The sequence below is a fragment of the Panulirus ornatus genome, chromosome 10 (assembly GCF_036320965.1).
Source record: "Panulirus ornatus isolate Po-2019 chromosome 10, ASM3632096v1, whole genome shotgun sequence".
Taxonomy (NCBI): domain Eukaryota; kingdom Metazoa; phylum Arthropoda; class Malacostraca; order Decapoda; family Palinuridae; genus Panulirus; species Panulirus ornatus.
This window is the reverse complement of record NC_092233.1, coordinates 34,631,718-34,649,980: the sequence shown is the minus strand read 5'-3', so window position 1 is coordinate 34,649,980 and position 18,263 is coordinate 34,631,718. Positions and strand designations below refer to the sequence as shown.

The 18,263-nt window shown below is 39.7% G+C and overlaps 2 protein-coding genes across 2 annotated transcripts in view; one reads left to right on the top strand and one right to left on the bottom strand.

The window, feature by feature from the left end:
• The window catches only part of LOC139750898 (uncharacterized), a 265,619-nt gene that overhangs the window by 165,720 nt on the left and 81,636 nt on the right, over positions 1-18,263 (top strand). The window lies entirely within an intron of this gene.
• LOC139750893 (uncharacterized) lies at positions 6,328-18,050 on the bottom strand. The gene is made up of 2 exons (XM_071665760.1): positions 9,575-18,050; positions 6,328-7,906 (listed from the first exon to the last, which is right to left on the bottom strand). The coding sequence occupies exons 1-2, from the start codon at positions 9,605-9,607 to the stop codon at positions 7,598-7,600; spliced, it is 342 nt and encodes a 113-aa protein (XP_071521861.1). The 5' UTR covers positions 9,608-18,050; the 3' UTR covers positions 6,328-7,597.

Below are 18,263 nucleotides of genomic sequence, written 5' to 3'. Positions count from 1 at the left end.
TTTACCCTTGAGCTTCGTTTCACTCAGAGCCAAAACATCCAGGTTCCTTTCCTCAAACATACTACCTATCTCTCCTTTTTTCACATCTTGGTTACATCCACACACATTTAGGCACCCCACTCTGAGCCTTCGAGGAGGATGAGCACTCCCCGCGTGACTCCTTCTTCTGTTTCCCATTTTAGAAAGTTAATACAAGGAGGGGAGGATTTCTGGCCCCCCGCTCCCGTCCCCTCTAGTCGCTTTCTACGACACGCGAGGAATACGTGGGAAGTATTCTTTCACCCCTATCCCCAGGGATAATATACATATATATATACATATACACATACACACACATACACATACATACGCACATATACACACACACACACACATACATATATATACATATGAGAAATGTAAGAAACAATTTAGAAAACTGAAACTTTTAGCTTGAAATGAATGAAAAAAAGAATGTCACATAATGGTTCAACCTCTGGCTATGGAAAAAAGGAAATGTATAATTTATTTACACAAACGTCAATAGCAGTTCTCATCAATTTAACCACTGTATCATTAAGCTTCAATGTCTAAGCTACATTTTTCTCCAATTTCACTATTTTCCTTCACATTTTCAATTGTGTCTGAAGGTTCTACTTCAAGAGTGATTGTTTTTCCAGTAAGGGTCTTCACATCTTGGTTACATCCACACACATTTAGGCACCCCACTCTGAGCCTTCGAGGAGGATGCTTTACTTGTGGTGCTGACTTCCCTCTTTAAATTTGATCGCCATTTCCCGCGTAGTTCACTTTCTGTAGATGATGTGTATGTCTTGGTAGGAATGTAGATGCAGCTGTAGAGGATGTACGCGCCACTGTAGAGGATGCACGTGTCACTGTAGAGGATGCACGTGCCACTGTAGACGATGTACGTGTCACTGTAGAAGACACAGGTGCCACTTCACACTTGAGTCCCTGTCTGTCTATATATATATATATATATATATATATATATATATATATATATATATATATATATATATATATATATATTCCTTTCTTATTCATAATTAAAGATAATTCATGGCTAATATGTATTTTACTTGTATTTAGTATCTCATATTTATACTGTTCAGTACAGTACAAAAATATATTGTGTAAGAATTCTTTCTTTACCAATAGACAAAGAACAAATATAGAATCACATGCTTTTAACACACTTTTACATATTCATTTTATATATATCTATGAAATTATGCTTGCAATTCCTTAGGCATGCATTATTACATGATCTTAATATTCACTGTACGAAGTATCATAGAAAAAATGCTTTTTCATTGTCATGAAGAGAGTGTTACACTAAATTTCTTATAAAAAAAATCCTATTGCAGACAAATGGAAAACATTTGAGGGACTCTGGGCACAATCCTGTTTCTTTGATTATACAAATACAGTGTGTGATCATTAATTTTTCTCTCGTTTTATGGACTTTATGGAAAAGAAAGAGCTTCGGTCTGTTTTCTTTGAAAATTGTCCAAGACCTAACCTTTCAAAATTATTTATATTTGGGTTGTAGAAAACATAAACTTTGATACAACATCGCAGAAGATGCGGCAAATTTTGTCTGTATTCTCAAAGCTCTGGGTTATTGTCAAGTCTGAGCTGGTGAAATGTTGTCTAAATGTTAAGAATTACTCACAGGTGCTTCATCTTACTTTCATATCTTAGATATCTGCTACCGATAGATAGAGTAGATATATCCAACATTCATAGAATATGCTGTATTAAAGTTTATGTCACGTCTTGTTATGGAGTCTTCATCATTCCCCTTGCATCAGTCAAAGTGACACTCAGTCTGCCATTAGCCTCTATTTACAGTTGTACCCATAAGTAGATGTGATTCTCAGCCACATTGATTATTCAGGGACAAGAAATAAGAGAAGAGACATTACCTTTCTTTTTCGTCAAGATTTGATTATTGAATTTAGGACAAATCCTTATTAGCAGACTTCTCAGCCTTTTTTTTTATCAGACATTCTCTATTAGAAAATATCATTTAAAGACAGAAAAGATAATGAGGAAAAACATTTTTATAACATTCTTCCCGTGACTCTCCCCACAATCTATCTCCTCCTTGCCTCAAAATCATATATTCTACCTTACAAGTTTCCAATAACCTCTTTTAGTTCTTGTATCTGTCTTCTTATTCGTTATCTTGTTACATCTTCCTAACTTCATTACAGTTCTTTTTCATCCATGGTCTGCATACTTTCCACAACCAAAGTATTCATTTTCCTTCTTGTTTCATGGCTTTATATAACCCCAGGCTTACCTTTTCACATTCATTGTGGAATATTTTTTTTTTTTACATACGTCACATAACTGGTTGTCTCCATTTGTTACCTGCAGTTCACAATTAACACATTGTCATCCTCAGAAGTTTGACCAAATCTTCTCATAGTTGATTCCATCTACCACTGCTAAGTACCCAGACTCCATGCACTTCTTTAATCCTATGGATATTTCCCTTTCCTGGCATTTAGACCTTTTTCCAGTGCTGAAAGAACTTCCTAACAATTAATTTTGACAGACAACTGTTGATGTATTATGTTTGTTTATTGATCAGAAATCCTTGGTGATGGATCTGAGAGGGACCCTGGAATACGGGTAACAATGGTAGCGCCAGTCTTCACAAAAAAGTATGTGGGTGAATAATACTGATTATAGACAAAAGGAAAAAGTATTTATGAATTATTTTTCTTCAGTGGCCAACATATTGCGGGCATTCCTGACCCATTCCAATGAAATCCTTTCTCTCAAAGAACATACAAATATACTAATGAGAGACTACATAAAAACCAACCACAGACCAACCTCAAGCCTAAAGAAAGAACTGTGGAAAACCTTGACAGAATCCATCCAGAAACAACTTCTCACCCATCCTTCACTCTTGCTGAGACAAGCAATGCAATTAAATCCTAAAGACGTCACCTGTCACAGCCCTTGATAACATATCATACTTCTACAAAAAAAAATTGCACTCTTGCAATGCCAGCAATTGCATCTCTCTCTCTCTCTCTCTCTCTCTCTCTCTCTCTCTCTCTCTCTCTCTCTCTCTCCCCCCCCCCCAGCTACACAACAAAAACGCTAACATCTGCAGACTTGCCAGAATTATACATCCTAAAATCCTAAGATCCACCCAACTCCTCCTACTACCCTACATCATTTCTATCTTCTGTATCCAAATTCTGCAAAAAATTGATCCACAACATTATGAAACAAAACGTCCCTCTCTCATCTACACAACACGAACTCACACCCAAACACCACTATCACACAATGACCTCATACAACATATTCAAGATGGCTTTATTCCTCTCCTTCACACAGTACTAGTGACAATATACATCAACAAAACATTAAACAATGTCCTCTGATGTATCCTCACAAAAAAGATACTTGACACTACCCTTCACAACTTACAAAAACCATGTTAGAGTCACTCACAATGACTTTATCTTTAAAACATATAAACGCTGTAGTGAATTTCTAAAAGAAGCAGTTCTTTCTATGACCCACATCATTTTTTTTCTACATGGCTTCCCATTATCTTTAGCAAACCACATACTACAATACAGTGACAACACTAAACCCTGACACCACAGTGGCAACAACAAAAATGCTGCACTACACAACACAATTGGAACAATGGTTCACCAAGAACAGAATATCTGAATCTCCACAGAAATCTATAATTCTATTAACCCCAGACAGACACAAATGCAATTTACACCATCCAGTCACCTTGAATGGAAAATAATTCCCAACGAACATAACCCCAACCATTATAGCCATAACACACACACACACATGACATTCATTCTCCACACCAGAACATCAACACAAAGCAAAATACTAACACCTCGTTCAACTTTTGGGCCACCTACAGGTCAACATGTCGACCAGACCTTTCTCTTTCTCTTTCTTGCTATCTTGGGTTATGTCTGATTGGTCCTACTATCTTCATACAAGAGTACCTCCAATAAATCTGAATGTGAAGAGATATACATATTAGATACCTTTACCAGTGAACCAGTAACTCAGGTAGAGTCTCTCAAGAGACCTATGTCTGAGCTACAGCCGCCTCAAACATGACACAGACATATTCTTCTGCCCTCCGACCATTGAAGATGTGAGTCAGCTGACCATCACCGTACATCAAGATTAATCTCCACTAATAGACGTTCCTCACCCTAATCACCTTGTACCATCAGCTACTGCTCATACACATACAAATATTGTACCATACTGATTACTATGTGACTGTCATCAACGATCCATGAACAAGTACACAGATAAGCAAATAGTTTAGTTTTCCCATTGTTCTGTGTATGTCAACGACTTTTATTCTAAACCAACATGAAAATATTGATCACTTAATGTTCACCATTAAATACATATGTTAACATTACCACAGCAGTGCAACAAGTATGTAACTTTACATCACAACGTTCACCATTAAATTCATAATGTATGTCAACAATTTTACTACAATTCAACCAATGTGTGACTTTACATCACATAATGTTCAACTAATCACCACAAAATGTATAATGTATTTACTATAACTTTTTTTGTAAAACCTCCTGTAATATGTAAATAGACTTCACTCATGTGCTTAAGCAAGCCCCACCTTGATTTTAATGTTTTTGTGATTAATTTAATTCCTCAATGCATATGTTCATATGAATGGCCACCTGAATTCAATGAACTGTATAGTAGACTGAAACAATAGCCTCCCATCCACAACCAGGCCCCACAGACATGGTTTACCCTGACCAGTTCATACCCAGGTTCAGTCCATTGACAATATGTCTCCCTCTACATACATCACTCCAGTTCACTCTGTCTCATGCACCCTTGTCACACTTCATGCTCAGGCCCCGAGCACTCAAAATCTCCTCTACTTCACCTTTCCTTCTCCAGTTCAATCTCCCCATTCTTTTCAACCCCTACACTTCTAACATCCATACCTCTTTTGCAACACCTCCTCACTCTTCCTTTCCTTATGTCCAAACCATGTCAGGGCACCCTCTTCAGCTATCTCAACCATTCTCTTCTTATTACCAAACTCTCTTTTACCATATCTTTTCTTATTTGATAAACCCTTTGCACACAACATATTGTCTTCAAGTATTTAATTTACAACACATCCCCTCTTCTGCACTTTCTCATCCAGAATCCCTGCCATGCATCCATATAACATTGTTGGGACTTCTGTACCATCAAACATGCCCATCTTTGGCTCTCACCAACAATGACCTTTGTTTCCACATACTCCTCAGTGTGCCTAAGACCCTAACCATGTCATATACCATATGACCCATTTCAGCTTCATTGGTTTCACCTACTGCCATGTCCACTAGGTATCTAAAATGCCCCACTCCTGTCATTTAAATTCACACTAACTTGCTAAACTTAATAAATTGCTTTTAATCTCATTTACTTTCAACTTTCTCCTTTCACACACTCTCCCAAACTTAGACAACTTCTGCAGTTTCTCATTTGAATCTGTCAGTAGTGTTGTGTCGTCAGCAAACAGCAACTATCACCTCTCAGGTATTCCCACCCTTAACAGACTCCATACCCACTCCTTTCTTCATGACCCTGGTATTCATCCCCCTCACCAACCTATCCATAAGTAAAATAGCCATGGTGATATCACAAGCCCCTGTTGCTGATCCACCTTCACCTGGAACCACTCACCCTCATCTCCTCTTACTTGCACATACACCTAACTTTCTAGATGAAAATCCTTGTATGCTTTCCCAATAAACATCACATTCAATCTCATCAAGGAACTTCTAACACCAAAGGGGTTTAAATTCCCCTGTTACAGGAAGTAGTGCAGCCACAATGGGCTACAGGAAACTCTGGAAAGAGGTCTTAGTAACACCAGTACTTTCTTAGAAAGAGATCCTGGGGTAGTTTATAGATGAATATTAGGATATGTTCATGAGAAAAAGTGGCAGGAAGTTAATAGGAAGGTGTATAGGCTGAAAGTAAATAGAATTAGGGTAAGCAAATATCAGCAAACTTCAGAGGAATGAAGAATACGTTTGGAAAAAGGTTAGTAAAGTGAAAAAAGTAAAAAAAACAAATGGGAGATTCAGTAAAGGGGCAAATGAAGAAATGGTAACAGTTAGAGATAATGTGAAAGGGAAATGGAGTGAGTACTTTGGAGTACATGAGACTTACTGTAGGTCAGTTGAAATGTGCTTCGAATTTTATGAAGCAAATCACCTCTGCTAGAAGGGAGCTTTCACATGCCCACTTCTCCCACCGTACGCTCTGTAGCGTCTTGTGGCTTACATATTTCTAGCAGTGCAAAATGTTCAGTTACTTTCATGTGGTTGGTCGTACTCTTTAAAGTCTGGTGGCGTGAAGTGGCAAAGCGTATCTCATGTGAAAGCTCCATTCTAGCAGAGGTGATTTGCTTCATAAAATTCGAAGCACATTTCAACTGACCTACGGTAAGTCTCATGTACTTCATTAATTTTACGTCAGCAAATCACACCTCTGCTAGAGGTCGCTTTCCCATGTGGTTTTGAAGCCATGTGGGTGTCGTATTGTAGACATGCAGAGAGGAGAAATGATACAAGCAGTAACCAACTGCAATATAGTAAGAAATTTACATAGCCATGGATCAGGTGACAAGAGACAACATCTCCTATGCAAACAAAATGAACAGACTATTGACGGACAGCATCTTGGAAAGGATCGTGACTCGAGACAATCTCCTTGTCATAAAACTTGGCAAAAGTGGCAGCCCTGGACCACCCAGCCCTTGCCATGATGTGTCCAATCGGTAGAGCCATGGCTTTGGCTTTCGATGCAGCTGCAGGCCGAACACTGCCCGCTGAATACTGGCTGGAGTCTATGCCTGACAGAGAAACCACTGTTCGAATCCACCTTGCAACAGTGTCCCTCGTTACATGCTTGTGGGGCTTGATAAAACTTAGGAGTAACTTCCCATTCTCCTGATGTGCAGAATTTCTGAACTCCTCTGTCCTAGCAATATACATTTTCAGAGTTTCACGTACACACAATCTAATGTCAGTAGAATATGCTTTAAAGGTCAAAAACCGCACATTGAACTTTGGCCTGCACTGTTTAATAGTTTCCCCTAACCAAACACAAACAGAATCCTGCCCAAAACTAATATTCTTCAGCAACAAACAATGCAAAGTTTGTATTCTGGCAGCCTGCGTAAGTGCCATCATCACAAGCTTCAGTGTTAAATCCTTTACAGAGAGGGAGGACAAAGGATCCATGGCACGCAGATGCTGTAGCACCAGCTGAACATCCCAAGTTCTTGTATACCTAGGGACAGACGGCCGCAAGTTGAAAACTCCCTTTAAGAACCTGGTGACAAGAGGATGGCTGCCTGCACTGCAACCATCCACAGTAATCCCCAGGGAGGAGAGTGCACCCCTGGCAGTGTTGATTGAAGTATAACTAACACCTCTGTGAAAAGTGACAGACAAAATTCACAATATTACTTACAGTGGGAGCAAAGGGATCGATGTTCCGGCTACCACAAAACTGTAACCACCTGTTAATATGTGGCTGGTACTGCCTCGCAGTCGCAGGTCTCCAGGAGGCAAGGTTGATGTCCGTACCTGCCTGAGAAATGCCCCTGTCTCGCAGACGTTGCCAGGATAAGAGGCAAGCCATCAGTCGGGTGTGTCGGAGAATGGGGTGTTCCTCCTCCGTCGATGGGTGACGCAAGACGTGTGCCCCCCTCGGAATCAGCCGTGGTTCCTTGACCAGCAAAGTGAGTAGAGTCCCCATCCAGGGCTAGGACGGCCAGAGAGGCAATACCATTCACCCCTTCGCTGACTCTGCTCGAATTTTCTGTAGGCACCTGGCGATCAGAGCAAAGGGTGGGAAAAGGTAGATTAGTTCAAACTGATACCAGCAGATAGAAAAGGCATCAAAATATTCTGCATCTGGGTCAGGTTTCCAGGAGCAGAAACGAGTCACTTGAGCATTCAGTCTAGAAGCAAAGAGATCAATGCTCGGAACCCCACATACTTCAGAGAGGGCCCTACAGAGTTCTCCATTCAATTTCCACTCATGCCTGTCATTGAATGTCCGAGATGCAGCGTCTGCCATGAGATTGACTTTACCCGGTACATGAGGGCAGGTAAGCCAGATATCATTCACCGCACACCACTCCCAAAGGTCACGGCAAATGTCATTACACAGTGAGGACAGTGTGCCGCCCATTTCATTGACATAGGTCACCGCCGTCGTGTTATCACAAAACACCCGAACATGTCCTTTGAGAAGAGATGCAAATGAGCGCACTACCAGGGAGATGGCTTTGAGCTCCTTTACATCAATGTGCAAGGCAGATTCTGATAATGACCATCTCCCATTAACTTTTTGTTGATTGAGGTGGCCACCCCAACCTAAATTTGATGCATCAGTATACAGATCCAATTCTGTACCCTTCCGAAAAATCTGTCTGGTTTGCAATGCAATGTGAGATACCCACCAAAGCAAGTCCAATCTCATCTCATGAGTGACCACCATCCACTTGTCAAAGTTACCTTTTGCGACTCTTAACGCAGCAAGTTTAGCACATTCTAACCGCCTGTAATGCAGTTTCCCCATCTCTGCTGCTGGAACGGCTGCAACTAATAGCCCAACAACTCTGGCCACATTCCGAATTTTGGCTCTGTCACTATGTAACAATTCCTCACAGCATTGTAGTATCTTGTGTATCCTACGATCAGGTAATGTTACTGTCATAGTCTCAGAATCTATAATGTTCCCCAAATACTCCAAGCGCTTAGTGGGGACCAAGACATTTGCTTTCGTTAATACAGAAACCTTACTTCTTGAGCAAGTTAACAGTGGCACGCACACTCTCACAACATCCATCAAAAGTGCAGTGACAAATAAGAGTATCATCAATGAAACTCATGATGATATGTCCCTTTTCTCTAAGTACAACAAAAACAGGTTTCATTAATTTAGTGAACAGACGGGAACCATCCGCAACCCCATTAGGGAGACACGTGAATTGATAAATTTTTCCTTGCCACTTGAAACACAGAAAGCGTTGTTGCTCCTCAGCTATCTTAACAGATTAATAGGCGTGCCGCAAATCGACAGAGGCCATGAAGACACCGCTGTTAACAAGACGAATCGCCTGCTCAAAATTTTCCATCTTGAAGTGTTTGTACTCTAAAAATTTATTAAATTTTTCCAGGTTAAGTGTCATCCTAAACCCACCATCCTTCTTCCGTCTTCAGAAAATAGGGGAAAGAATCTGCCCCTCCTGTCTCTGGGTCTCCTTCATAACCCCCAGACTCAAAAGCTGTACAATTTCCTGGCAAACAATTTCCTTTTCCTCGACATTAAACACATACTCAACTTCTTCAGCAAATAAAGTACCAATGTTAGCAACATCAACATCTAAATGGCAATGCTAAACAATATCTAAAATATTTGTATCACTGGTAATAGCATGCCACTCATGTACAAAATAGTGAAGTCTGCCAGCTTGAAAAGGATGACTCACCTCAGTTACTGCCGGGGATTGTGACCCCGGCATCGGGAGTTTTTTGTCTCAGGACCCTGCCGTCAGAAGGATTGCCGGTGCTCACTCCGGGGACCATGCTTGCGTTGGCCATATGGATGAAACCTGGCCATAAAATCCCTGTATGGCAGTCTCCCAGAAGAGCCCCTAAACTTGCCAGGACCAAACTTCGAGGTAGAGAGCGGTTTCCTTGAAGCAATCTTACTCCTTAACTTTTCAGACTCCTCGGTGTGCTTGGCTGAGAGTGAGACATCATCCCTAAACAGAAGACGAGTCATGGGCACCTTGTCTGAACAGAGGTGAGCATACTTGTGGTTAATTTCGCGCTTGATGATGAACCGGCGAGCCAGATTATTCTTGTGATTAGCATGACCCAGGAGTGCCAGGGCACCATTAAGCATGCCCACTTCCTGGGCAACATCTGGTTGCCTAGTCTGGGCGATCTTGTCAAGCACTGTGAGTGACAGTCAAAATTGTGGCAGCCGTATAATGTCTTTCTCAGCATCCTTCAAACGGAAGTCTGCCTTCTTGGCATCAGTCTTCAGTGCATCTAAAACTTGCAAGTTGCAATCCACGGGTGCTAAGGCATGACTTATCTGACCTCTTGGCTGCAGCATCCTCCAAAATCTCCTTAAACTCCTCCTCTCGCAAGCCGTGAGCAGATACATGGTTAACCATACGGCAACATGCTGGTCAGTGCCATCAGACACCTCATCCACAGGACCGTAAGCCCTAGCGCACTGCAGGAGAACACTGTCAGGCCGCCCGTCATTCTGAGAGACACAATCATCACTGGAAAGGTAATGCTCAGCTGGAGTAAAGCCCGAAAAACCCGTGGGCGAGCGCGAGGGAGGTACCACCTGCCTAGAAAGGCCAATGTTTACATCGGCGGCCGCCGCGGCGTCATCAGCCCCCCGACTGGGGTCTAAGTTCCTTTCCTCCTTCAATTTCTCCACATCACCACGTAAAGCAGCCAAAGCGTCCATCACCATGTTCCAGGGCGGCGCAGATGCCTCATCCCGTGAGGTAGAAGGGAAGGAACGTGTGTGCTGGGAAGCAGAGTCACCGCCATCACCAGTGACGTGACCATGGGGGCCTATTGTTACCGCCCTGAAGAGCCTCCTGCTGAGAAGGGCTGCTCCTGGAGCTAGTCCTATGCGAGAAGCCTTTCCTCACATGCCTGGCATGTTCAGAATCGCCCTCCGTATGCTGGTGGAACTGCCCGGGACATCCGACATGGCGGTGGCGATAGCAAGGCGGCGGTGCAGGTCAGTGTGAGTCGTCAACTCCACAAGTGCATCAACAACGCACTTCCCTCCCCGCTCCTAACGGATCACGGGTGGTGTTGCAGCCAGCCCCAAACTGGGTCACAGGCTGTAGCAAAGCCTTTCCGCTCCTGAGGGATCACGGGAATAAGGCTGCCAAGCTCGTAACTGCAGAAAACCGTCTGGACGGCGCGAAGGAAGCACAGCAACTGGTGGCGTGAAGCGGCAAAGCGTATCTCATGGGAAAGCGACCTCTAGCAGAGGTGTGATTTGCTGACGTAAAGTTAGTAAGGGAAGTATGTGAGGTGAGAGAGTCACAGAAAGTGGTTTCATGAAAAGATAAGATGTGTTGAAAGCCTTGCATGAGGTGATGTATGGCAATGTGTTTAGAGTGAATGGCATTGTGGTTGAATTCTTTAAGGAAGGGGATGATAGTGTTCTTGATTTGTTAATTAGGATTTTCAGTGTATATATGACTCAAGGCTAGGTGCATGAGGATGGGTGGAAAGCATGTAAAATGCTACTGTATAAAGGCTGAAAGGGACAAAGGTGAGTGTTTGAACTATAGAAGTACAAGTTTTTTGAGAGCTCGTCATTTGTACGAGAGAATGGTGATGGAAAAGTTGGTGAGATGAGCAGGGCTTCATACTGGGGAGGAACAATGTGGTATTGGGAATGGTAGAAGATGTGTAGATTAGTTGTTTGTTTTAAAGAACCTGTTTGAGACATACCTAGAGAAACAGGGATTTGTATGTGACATTTATGGATCTGGAGAAAGCATACAATAGGATTGATAGAGTTGCATTTCGGAAGGTGTTACAAACATGAAGTGGGAGGAAAGGCACAAGAAGTGAGGAGTTTCTTTCATGAGAGTAACACCTCTGTGAAAGTAAGAATAGAAAAGGGTACGAAGTTCTTGGTGACAGTGGGTCAACAGCAGAGTTGTGTTACATCTGTTTATGGATGAGGTAGTAAGGTAGGTAGATGGGAGGATCTTGGGGAGAGGGGTGGATCTGCATTACATTGGAAGTAAGGGAAATGGGAGATAAGTCAGTTGTTGTTTGTTGAGGACTTGGCTGTGATGGCAGACTCGACAGAAAAACAATAAAAAGTGGTGTCTGAGTTTGGAAAAGTGTGAGAGGAGAAAGTTGAAAGGTATTTGTTAATAAGAGTATGGTTATTAAGCTTAGTGGGAGAGAGAGAGAGTGTTGGTTGGTTGTGTCTGTTCCTCCTCAGATGTGGTTCTGTTTGCTTCCACTATACACTTCCTGTCAGTTAAAAACTCTTCCATTCTTGGTTCTGTATTACCCTTGAAGTTTTGTTTAGCAACCTTCTATGGCAAAATCTTGTGGTTTACCTTGTCAAATGCTTTTGCAAAAACTTAAGAAAAACAGTGTTCATTCTTCCTTGGATTACACATTCATCCTTGGATTACACATTCATATGTGATTGTAATGAGCTAGTAATTGGGTTTGCATACTTTTCCCTAGCACAAATCCACATTGGCCTTAGTTTATGCAGATATTCTTGATCAAACGGTTTAATATATGTCATTTTATCACTCTCAAAAACTTTTATTACATGTGAAGTCAACCCAACTGGTCTGTATTGTTTATGTATTAGATTAGAGATGGCCAAATTATGGCCCACAGGCCACATCCAGCAATTTCATCTGGCCCACAATACTTGGTATTATTATTATTATATAAAATCAATGTAAATTATAGTGATGTGCATTTATATTATAAAAAAAAGATATTACAAACCAAAGTTTACTTTTTCTCTTGTTTCAATGCAACTAGTATTAATAGCAAAATGACCTGTAGTTTGTATTAAGTACATTGCTTTGTTCAAGGAAATGTCCGTCCCAGCTATGTCATGTATGCATTCAGACTACATTCACCACTGGCCCTGATTCTGCATCAGTTACCCATAAAAAGGGCAAGCAAGTGATTGTGTATCAGTTGTCAAATTATAATAGCACTGCTACTGATTTCAAGACACATCATGGCACAGTCTATAACAAAGAAAGGGAAGGTTGATAACGAAAGGTGAGAGTTTAGAAATGACTGAACCAAAAAATACTTTTTTGTGAGTTTCAAAATGAGACAAGTTGTTTGATATCTTCAGAATCTAGTTGCAGTGATGAAAAAATACATTTGCAGCAGAGATACTGTGTGTCCTGAAAAAAAAGAGCTATCTCTTAATAGTATCTCAAGCAAACAGGAACTCAAAGGATTGATGACATGGCAGACAACATAAAGAAACAAACAGTGGATGCAATGAATAATTAGTTTTATTCTGTATTTATGGATGAATCTATAATTGTTGGTGATGATGCTCAGCTTTCCACTTTTATACATGGCACAACTTCAGATTTTGAAGTAACTGAAAAGTTGTTGCATTTAGGTACCACTACAGATTTAGGTATGTTCAGTGAAGTAATTGATACATTTCTAAAACATAATTTATAGATAATTTATAGATAAAGAAACTGATATAAAGCAGAAGGAGTTTCAGCCATGTCTGGGTTGAACACAGGTGCAGCTGCAAGACTTATTGCTCAACGTGAGAAAGAAGGATGAAACCGTGAAACCCTAAGATTATTATTTTGCATTGCATCAATCACCAAGAGAACTTAATGTGTCAAACAAATCAGAGAATCTACTGTCAACCATACTAGAGCACATGCTCTACATCACAGGTAGTTTAAAGAAATTTTTAGGTGATTTTGGTTTAGAGTACAAAGACATCACCTATCATTGCAAAGTGTGATGGCAGAATGCTGGAAAAGTACTAAGATTGTAGGACATTTTTTGATAAGGTAAGAATCTTCATGGATATGCAATGAAAGCCAGTGCAAGAATTATCCAGCAGTAACTGACTTATAGACCAGGCCTTTTTAGTAGATTTGACTGCTTATCTCAACAAATTGAGTACTAAGCTTGAAGGAAAAGATCATCTTATAAACAGTCTTGTTGATCACATCAAAAGGATTAAAAAATAAGGCTCTGTTTATTGGAAAATTATCAAAAACAATGCAGTTCACTTTACAGTGCTTCCTGCATGTGCCACCAATAAATATAATTTGACTAAATATGCAGATGATGTTCATGCTGTAAAAGAAGAATGTGAATCAAGGTGTGACAATCTTCATGTTCCTGGTGTGGAAATATGAGTATCTGAATCTCTATTTGCTTTTAATGTTGATGCAGCTCATGTAGAGTTACAAATAGAACTGACAGATTTCCAGTGCAACATTGGACTTAAAAACAAATTTAAAAGTTAATTTACTTGAATTTTACGAGTTGTATTTGTCACTGCAATCATAACGTAAGCTAATTTCATGAGCACTGTGGATAATATCTGTCTTCCCTCTTACTTACATTTGTTAACTATTAATTAAAAAAGTGAACACTGTTAAACGTACAGGGTGAAGTGTTCTTGCTGATGTTCACCAGACAAACATGTTTACTGCCTGTTCAAAGATAGAAACAGACTTTGATGAAGTTCACAAAACATAGTGCCATACATCACATTAATAGCCCTGAAGTCCCAAACTTCCTGTGAACAGTTTCTATTAAGTACAACTGTGTTTTAGAACTAATTTCTCATTATGCATTGTATGATTACATTATGAGATTTTTCTATAAATATTTCTGAATTACCTTTAGAATTCTCAGTCTGTTTCATTTACAAATTATAGTTCATTTGGCTGCAACGGCGTCATAGGAAGTTTCACCCCTGGCTTAGATCCTTCTGGATGTTGCATATGCCATTTTGTGATTGTCTGTAATTCAACTTTCATCTGGACTCTGCCTCAATAATAATACTGGTTTTACTATTGCTGTTTTGTCATTTTAAGGAATATGGTTGGGATTCAACATGATCTTAGAGCTGAAGTTTCTTTGAGGTGATCAATCTATTTAATGATACCATCTGATATTTCAATATCTATGAGCACATTTTCATAATACCGGCTAAACAGTTCATTTCCCAAATTCTCCTTACATTTTAGCGAGATACCGATTTATAATGTTGTCAACATCCAATATATTTCCTTAAGAGTCATTTCCATATCTGATGGGCTACATGCATAGTGAGAGTTTGTATGGTCTTAGAATTATCTTAAACACACAAAGGTGTTCGAAATTTTGGGTTGGTGGATGTAACGTATATTGACAGCCTTAATAACCCTGGCAGTTGATAGGCCTAAAGCCCAAACAACCAACTTTCATATCTGTCTCTTACCTTAAAGAGGTTTATTCATGTACGTGAATGGTAACTGTGGATTCCTCTCCATGTTCTGTATATCTTTCTTCACTCCTTTTTTCTATGGGATTTTGATATTTCTACATCTGCATTTTTTATATTTTCATCTAATTAGTATTCTTGGTTCTTTCCTCAATATTTTGTCCTCTATTTCCACACATTTCTTCTATTCATCCATAGTTTTCAGTACCTAGGTACTTATCATTTGTACATTTTTTCATTTTCTTTACTATCTTCAAAATACTTGTTTGGCCTATTTTTTTCTCCTGAAGATCTCATCTCATTTTGTGCTTATAATCTTGTCAATGATCTGTTTCCAGACTGATTTATCATAGCATAAAATTTGTATTACCCAAACCATTGGTTTTCACTTTTATCAGGTTTACAATTATTCATTCTCATTTTATATGCTGAACTAATTTCTGTATTATGATCTGACAGACTTAAATTATTTACCTACAGATCTGAAAACAGTACAATTCATGTACATGAAAATAAGATCTATCATATTGCTCCCTCTTGTCAGTCTGTGGTTTACCTGTACAGGGCTGAATGAATAACACAAATTAATTAGAGTTTGGGGTTGTTCTCTTTCATGTGATGATTCATTATTCTCTCCTTTGTAAGTATCTGCATCCATAATCTACTCTTTCCTGCCATTCAATAGAATGGAGGTTAAAGTCACCAATCCATAATATAATTGTGTCAGGTTTCTCTAATCACTTCAAAGTTTCCTCAACTTTCATTAAAATGGTTCTAGTCATTTATTCTTGTTTCAGATGGGTTGATGTCACTAAATTTGCTTTTTTTATGGCTAGGATCATCACTAAAGTTTCTTCACATCATTGTACCTCATTTTCGTTGTTTTCCTTCCAATGTATTGTGAACATACATTCTTACACTTGTTTTAGTTTGATTTTATACGCTCTAAATATTTTCAAATGCTCCAAGCTTGCTCCACCTTTTGCTTCATTTAAGCCAAGTTCCTGACATACTAATTAGGATTGCATTGATATCCTTTGTGTATTCATTGATTCTATACTTCCCACCTACAAAATTTTGTGTTTCTATACATAATCTTCTAAGGATTCTCTATTTCATTACCATTGCTAGTTTTTAGTTATTGAGTCTTACAGTTTTTAAATTCTTTTGTCTAGTTACTTCATTGATCTTTAAAAAGTATTTCTTTAGTCATGCTATGTTATATTATCATCACTCATTTCTGCTGAAACTTCCATTATTAATTCTCAAACAAAAAATTCCATTAGTCAGGTAGGTTTCTGTGGTAGTCATAGTCTCAGTAGTCATTGCTATATGTATCTCTGATGCCCATTCCCTCTGGGAACTCCTCAAGGGTGTGGCCAAGGCAAAAAGAGTGAAGACCAGTACCACTTCTTAGACTTTAGTGCCTCATCCTTAACAGGCTACTGGCAAGAGGGAAACTTGTGCAGCATTTCCAGAGGCTCCTGCCTAATGTTCCAACCTGCTACTTCACCCTACTGTTTCTATCTATTGCTCCTACCATTTCACCAAAAGGCAGGGCCAGTGCCTAGTGCTTATCACGATAAGATCAAGTGATAAAGAACGAGTTGTGCAAGTTGGGTGATTTCAAGTGTTGTGTGTAACAAGGAGATTGTATGTTTATGGACAGAATGCCAGAAATCCACATTCAGGTGAGGCAGAGAGAAAGATTGATTTTTACCACACTTTTTTTTTGTAACTGGTATGTAATATCTATCATCATATTTTGACCATTCTTGATTTCATTTTTGTGTGGTATCTCTGTGATTTCATTATTTCTCCATCCGTTTTCTCAATAATTTTGTTTCAGAATTTCATTGGGTTTTCATTAAATGGTTTCCATCTCAGTTCAAATCTTGCATTTTCATTATTTCCTATACTGGCTCCTGAATTTTCATCATACTCCATTGTTATTAGTTGTAAGTAGAATACACTTGAGAGCTGAAAAGGGTGTGCTGAAATGGTGAGGACATATGGAGGAGGCAATTGAGGAGAGGTTGATCAAAAGTGTACTCATATCAGAAAGGGTGGGAACAGTGAAGGGGAGATCACAGACAAGTTGGAAAGATGAAGCAAAATATGCTTTGAGTAATCAGGGCCTAAAGATTCAAAGGGGTGTGAGGCATGCATAAGACTGAGTAGATTGGAGTGAAATGGTATACAAGAGGGTGACATGCCGATGGTGGGCTGAACCAGAGGAAATCACAGAAAAGTTTGCGAAGCTTGGCTGCAGATAGGATGCTGTGGTTTTGGTTGTCATGCAAGACAACCAAAGAGTGAATGTGAGCAAGTGAGGCCATTCTTTATCAGCTCCTGATACTACCTTGATAAACAAGAAATGTTGAACAAGTATGAAAATCTGTTCTCCATATTTGGTTTCCATTTCCCATGTAGCAAGGTAGTACCAGGAACAGATGAAGAATGGACTTATTCATCCACATCTACTCTCTAGTTGTCATGTATAATGCATGAAAACCAGATTTTGTTATCCACAATCAGGACATATCAACTTTCCCATGGTCTTCCTTGACTACTTCATATGTTTTGGTTTGCCCTCTGTATATCATATTGCTCCAATTCACTCTGTCCCTTGCATGCCACACTCCCTCCAGCATGTGTAGGCCCTTAACATTCAAAGCATCTTTCACTCCTTCCTTACACTTCCTCCTTGGTTACCCCTTTTCCTCCATTACAACATATATACCCTCAAAGTCACCCTATCATTTCTTATTTGAGCAACCCTCCTCACACTGATTATTGTCCTCAAACATTTTACTGCCAACATATCCACCACCTCCCATACATTTTAATCTATGATCCAAGCCTCACATTCATAAAACACTACTGGACAAACTATTATTATTATTATTATTATTATTATTATTATTATTATTATTATTTTTTTTTTTTTTTTTTTTTTTTTTTTTTTTTTTTTTTTTTTACCTCGTCGCTGTCTCCCGCGTTTGCGAGGTAGCGCAAGGAAACAGACGAAAGAAATGGCCCAACCCCCCATACACATGTACATACACACGTCCACACACGCAAATATACATACCTACACAGCTTTCCATGGTTTACCCCGGACGCTTCACATGCCTTGATTCAATCCACTG

What these genes read in the sequence shown, in the direction of transcription:
- LOC139750893 (XM_071665760.1), bottom strand. Translation starts at nt 9,607, where the DNA reads ATGCCGGGGTCACAATCCCCGGCAGTAACTGAG. An exon ending in AATCCCCGGCAGTAACTGAG is followed by an intron (nt 7,907 to 9,574) that starts GTGAGTCATCCT and finishes TCTGATCGCCAG; the next exon opens with GTGCCTACAGAAAATTCGAG.